This window comes from Solanum stenotomum, chromosome 1 (assembly GCF_019186545.1).
Source record: "Solanum stenotomum isolate F172 chromosome 1, ASM1918654v1, whole genome shotgun sequence".
NCBI lineage: Eukaryota > Viridiplantae > Streptophyta > Magnoliopsida > Solanales > Solanaceae > Solanum > Solanum stenotomum.
Genome location: NC_064282.1, coordinates 96,517,538 through 96,523,537, shown reverse-complemented (window position 1 = coordinate 96,523,537; position 6,000 = coordinate 96,517,538). Strand labels below are relative to the sequence as shown.

The window sequence follows — 6,000 nt, the reverse complement described above, 5'->3', positions numbered from 1 at the left end:
TGTATATAACATTATTTGTTTTCATTTTTTAATTTTTATTTTTTGCTTAAAGAAACTTTAGGAGAAAGGTTCTAAGCTTTTGGTAAGGGTTATTGATATTTATATCAATCGATCATTGACGAAAAATTATTATATATTGTAGTGTTTATAACATTATTTGTTTTCATTTTTTAATTTTTATTTTTTGCTTAAAGAAACTTTAGGAGAAAGGTTCTAAGCTTTTGGTAAGGGTTATTGATATTTATATCAATCGATCATTGACGAAAAATTATTATATATTGTAGTGTATATAACATTATTTGTTTTCATTTTTTAATTTTTATTTTTTGCTTAAAGAAACTTTAGGAGAAAGGTTCTAAGCTTTTGGTAAGGGTTATTGATATTTATATCAATCGATCATTGACGAAAAATTATTATATATTGTAGTGTTTATAACATTATTTGTTTTCATTTTTTAATTTTTATTTTTTGCTTAAAGAAACTTTAGGAGAAAGGTTCTAAGCTTTTGATAAGGGTTATTGATATTTATATCAATCGATCATTGATGAAAAATTATTATATATTTTAGTGTTTGTTGAACCATTTCATCGATTGATTGGTTTTTTTAATTAAGAACATTTCTCTTTACCAAAAAAAATGTTGAAAGGGGTATTAGCCCTTCGATAAATAAGGGTATTGACCAACATGATATGCAAGATTTGAAATTCTTGTTTTTTAGAGTTATATGTTTTCTATTCACATGACTAATATACATATTGTTGAGACAAATCTAATTTTTAAACTTAGTTTTGTCATGGCTTTAGAATTATTTAGTAGGTGTTTGGTCCCCAAAATTGTCTCCATTTTACGCTACATTTAAAATTGATCCATAAATAAGTTCCAAAATATAAGTGTATGTAAGTGGAAGCAAACAATTGTCTCTTTTTCCTTGAGCAAATCTGCAAAAACTAATATTTTTATTAAATATTAATTATGAAATTGTTAGTGTTCGCATCATATTTTAGATGTTTTATCAACCGTTTCATAATCAATCATATTAATATATTATATAAAGTATCTTATATGCATTGACCATATAAGATATATATAATATACTATCGATATATTTTAACTTTTGATTACATGTGAGTTTTTATTTTTAATAGGTTATTAATTAATTTGGAATTTTAGTTTAAATTCTTTTTGTAGTTACTTATAATGATTTGATTATCATATAAATAAATATCTTCTATTCCCTAACCTTTACTATATGATGATTAATTTTTTTAAGCATCTTGGATTAAAGTAACTAGACAATTGGTCAACATAATAATGACCACAATGGATGGGTATATACATGTGAGCTAATTAATATATCTATTGGATATTTTGTTATCAACACTAAGATCCTCAAAGTAGGCAACACAATTTTTTCCCCTCACCTGGTGTCCGATATTAATATTAATATTTTGATCAATTCGAACTTAGCAACAATAAAAAATGGAACGGAAGAACCCATACAGATTACTTTTCACTTTTTCTTTTTGCATTTGAAGAAATAAGTTTGCATAAAATTCATATATTCGAACCAAAATATGCTTTTGGAATTTATTACGGGTTTTATTCTACCCATTTTAAAAAGAAAATAATGTTAAATTGATCTTACACAATAATTAATATTTAATATATAAATAGAATATCTAAGATTACCAGTAATATATTTGGAGATTTTGACCAAATGTTTTGATAATTTACTACACTACATGACAAAAAAAATATTGTCATCACTAAAAGATTTCTCTTCTTGACATAAAAATAGTAACTTAATTATTAAATAATTTTCGAAAACTTACATAAATCTCATTACTTTAGGAGTTAATTACTTAGATACATTCTTGCAATATTACGAATCTTATCAGATTTGAGTGCGTTAGTATATGTCTAGATACATGTATCTCGGAATACATGAGTTAAAATAAGATGTAATTTATTCTAGATACATTATATCTAAGTAGATATGCATGCATCTGCGATACATAAGAAATATCACTGCCCTCCCTCATCCCCCTCCCATCTCGTTTGCCACTCTCTTATGTATTTGGGATACATGACTATCTCACTCGTCTCTCACCCTATTTTAGATTTAGTGTATCTGGTGACAAAAATATATGTATCTAGGTGTATCATCCTCAATATATGATAGAAAATTCTTAATTAATGGTAAGATACGTAATTATTTAAAAGTATAGATAGAATCGGTATATATGGTATATATGAATGTATGTCTAATAATAAGGTAGTTTATTACGTTTTTTGGTTGATATATGGCTAAGCCATCTAAATGATTTTATTTGGGCCGCAGTTCACCATTTCAGCCCAACTAAATTGGGCCAATTATTAAGTTGGATTCTCTTCAAAAATTAGTTATATTATCTTGGCCCCAACCATAATACACCAAACCACCGTAGCGCCGTCGATCGCCACCTTCCTCCGCCGTGAACCACCGTGAACCGCCGTGCATCTGGAAAATCGCAAAACTCTCGATAATCTCAACCAAAATCCAAAACCCAGTTCGGGAAACCAAATTTGAAGTGTCCAAATGTTGAAAACTATCACTCTTTTGCGTTCATCACTGAGCTTGCGAGCAGCTTATTCACTGCATATCTCACCGGAAAACGCCTATGTTTCTTCAAAGGGTAAATCTTTTTACCATTCTGAATCGACCCTTTTAAGCTCTTCTACTTTTTTGAACAAAAATCATGATGAATTTTCAGCTGATGTAGAGAAAGTTTATAGAATTTTAAGAAAATTTCACTCTAGGGTTCCTAAACTTGAGCTTGCTTTGTTAGAATCTGGTGTTGTAGCTCGATCAGGGTTAACTGAACGTGTGTTGAATCGTTGTGGTGATGCTGGGAATTTAGGGTATAGATTTTTTGTATGGGTGTCAAAGCAACCTGGTTATAGGCATAGTCATGATGCTTATAAAGCAATGATAAAGATTTTAGGGAAAATGAGACAGTTTGGTACTGTATGGGCACTTGTTGAAGAGATGAGGATAGAAAATCCTCAGTTTTTGACACCAGAAGTGTTTATTGTGTTGATGAGGAGATTCGCGTCGGGGAGGATGGTAAAGAAAGCAATTGAAGTGTTGGATGAAATGCCTAAATATGGTGTTGAGCCAGATGAGTATGTTTTTGGGTGTTTGCTGGATGCTTTGTGTAAAAATGGTAGTGTGAAAGAGGCAGCTGCATTGTTTGATGAAATGAGGTTTAGGTTTAGCCCTACGATTAAGCATTTTACGTCGTTGTTATATGGTTGGTGTAAAGAAGGGAAGCTTATAGAGGCGAAAGTTGTGTTGGTGAAAATGAGGGAGGCGGGTTTTGAGCCTGACATTGTGGTTTATAACAATTTGCTTAATGGTTATGCGGTGTCTAGGAAAATGGCTGATGCATTTGATCTGTTGCAGGAGATGAGAAGAAAAGGTTGCAATCCTAATGAAACTTCGTTTACGATAGTAATTCAGGCACTTTGTTTGCAGGACAAGATGGAGGAAGCTATGCGGGTATTCTTGGATATGGAGAGAAGTGGATGTGAAGCTGATGTCGTAGCATATACTACTTTGATAAGTGGATTTTGTAAGTGGGGAAAGATTGAAAAGGGTTATGAACTTCTGGATAATATGCTGCAGAAAGGGTATAACCCGAATCAGACTACTTATTTGCATATAATGTTGGCTCATGAGAAGAAGGAAGAGTTGGAAGAGTGTTTGGAACTTGTGAAGGAAATGGAAAAGATCGGTATACCTCCTGACCATAGCATCTATAATATAGTAATCCGCTTAGCGTGTAAATTGGGGGAAATCGATGAAGGTGTGCGAGTATGGAACCAAATAGAAGCAAATGGGATCAGTCCAGGGGTTGACACCTTTATCATTATGATTAATGGTTTTGTTGAACAAGGGCGTCTAATAGAAGCGTGTGATCACTTTAAAGAAATGATTGGAAGAGGTCTTCTGTCTGCTCCTCAATATGGTACTCTGAAGGACCTACTGAATTCGCTTTTACGAGCAGAAAAACTTGAACTGTGTAAAGATGTCTGGAGTTGCATAATGACCAAAGGATGTGAGCTTAATGTGTCTGCGTGGACCATTTGGATTCACGCATTGTTTTCAAATGGACATGTGAAAGAGGCTTGTGCATACTGTTTAGATATGATGGATGCTGGCTTGATGCCTCAGCCCGACACATTCGCCAAGCTTATGAAAGGTCTAAGGAAGCTTTATAATAGAGAGATTGCTGCAGAGATTACAGAAAAAGCGAGGAAAATGGCTGAAGAGAGAAATATGACTTTCAAGATGTACAAGAGACGTGGTGAAAGAGACTTGAAAGAAAAAGCTAAGACACAACTGGATGGGAGAAAAAGAAGAGCTCGTCGACGCCGTTGGGGTAGCCATCATAGTCAGGACAAGACATTGTGATATGAGATATCAGTGAGGAGGATGCTACTACATTGATGCTGTTTGACTGCATATTATGCGAAGGGTACAAACCTCGGTAACTAGCTTAATTTACTAAGTTGGTTCAACAAACGTTCAACTTATTTACTTTAGTGTGCTTTAGTAGAAAACTGCTCTGGTGATACTTGCTGAGCTGAGCCTCCTTGACAAAACTTCTTATTGATTTACACTGTAGGTTAAGTTTTGTTCATTTATTTATATATTTCTTTGGGTGCAATAGATATGAAGGTGGACTTTTAATACCAAAGTTTTCGCTTGTAATTCACGATTTGCTGATTATGTTCATGTGTCATATATACATGGTTATGCAGGCATCTGGAAGCAGACCAATTTGTAATGCCCATGTTGAACCTAGCCCTGAGAGAAGACAGGATTCCGGTGAAAAATACTTGCCAGCTACTGTCATTATGAATGAAGACGTTCATCCCATGGATGAAGCGTCAAATGCAAGGCAGGGAACCAAGGAGGATGGGAAGGGTCAAGGGTGTCATGTTGAGGGAGAAATCCAGAACAGTGAGAATATTGGCTCTCCTATTCCTCACACAGAAGTTCACAATCAAGATGGAGTGATACTGATTGACTCACGCGTCAAATCAGGTAATTGTGGTGAAATTTGAAAATATATTGTTGCAATTTGTGCTACATATCAAAAGTGTGCATCTATTATGCATGAAGCATACAATTAATTTAGGTTAACATACAAAGTGAATACAATAACATACCAACAATGACTATTTCAAAACAATAGTCACATACAGATTTTTTATACATATAAAACTTAAACCAGACCTGATGTTCAACATTTTCATCATGTTGTGGGAATTATATTTGTAGGTTCAGACTCAATTAACTAGTTTATTCTATTGTTTCATTAAAAAATAATCTAATAGATAGTGTCCAAACAGATATGCTTCACCTTGGAGTGAAGTCGATAATTCGACTATTATGAATTGCCTCTGATGAATGAATCCCAAATTGTGGCAATTGAAACAGTACTCCTGAACAGTGAAACACCAGAACTTAGGAAGGGTGAGGTTTCCTGGGAAGCACAAGAGCTTTTCCATATGTCCAAGAATACAGTCACCTGTCGGGTTGCAGCAGCGATAAAACTCGACCCCTCATTTTGAGACAAAGCATCCATTCTCAGAATATGTTTGTGCTGCCATAGACAATGAAGGTCTCAAGTTCAAAATCCCTTGCCTTGCCTGAGACAGTAGGGGGTTGGCGTTCTAGGTCAAGCTCATCAACCTATCATGTATGGTTTGCGAGCTATTACACAGGAGCGGGACTTACCTTGTGTGCATCCAAAAAGTAGCAGCTGAAGGTTCCCTTGTGTTGTAAAAAAAAAAAGAAGCTAAAGTGATTTGTCTGATTCACATCTGAGATGATTGAAAATTGTCGAATTGTTTGGTGTTGAATGGAATATGACTAAAACAACTCGTATCTGTTGTTACTAATTGGTTCTTCAATTGATTAAGTGACATTTGTACATGAACCAATTTATG

At 33.8% G+C, this 6,000-nt stretch overlaps 1 protein-coding gene across 1 annotated transcript; it reads left to right on the top strand.

The window, feature by feature from the left end:
• The first annotated feature begins 2,486 nt into the window (after positions 1 to 2,486).
• On the top strand, positions 2,487 to 4,634 carry LOC125865327 (pentatricopeptide repeat-containing protein At3g49730-like). The gene has a single exon (XM_049545533.1). The coding sequence runs from the start codon at positions 2,579 to 2,581 to the stop codon at positions 4,454 to 4,456; it is 1,878 nt and encodes a 625-aa protein (XP_049401490.1). The 5' UTR covers positions 2,487 to 2,578; the 3' UTR covers positions 4,457 to 4,634.
• The last annotated feature ends 1,366 nt before the right edge of the window (positions 4,635 to 6,000 follow it).

Coding starts and splice junctions, on each gene's coding strand:
- LOC125865327 (XM_049545533.1), top strand. CDS start 2,579: ATGTTGAAAACTATCACTCTTTTGCGTTCATCACTGAGCTTGCGAGCA.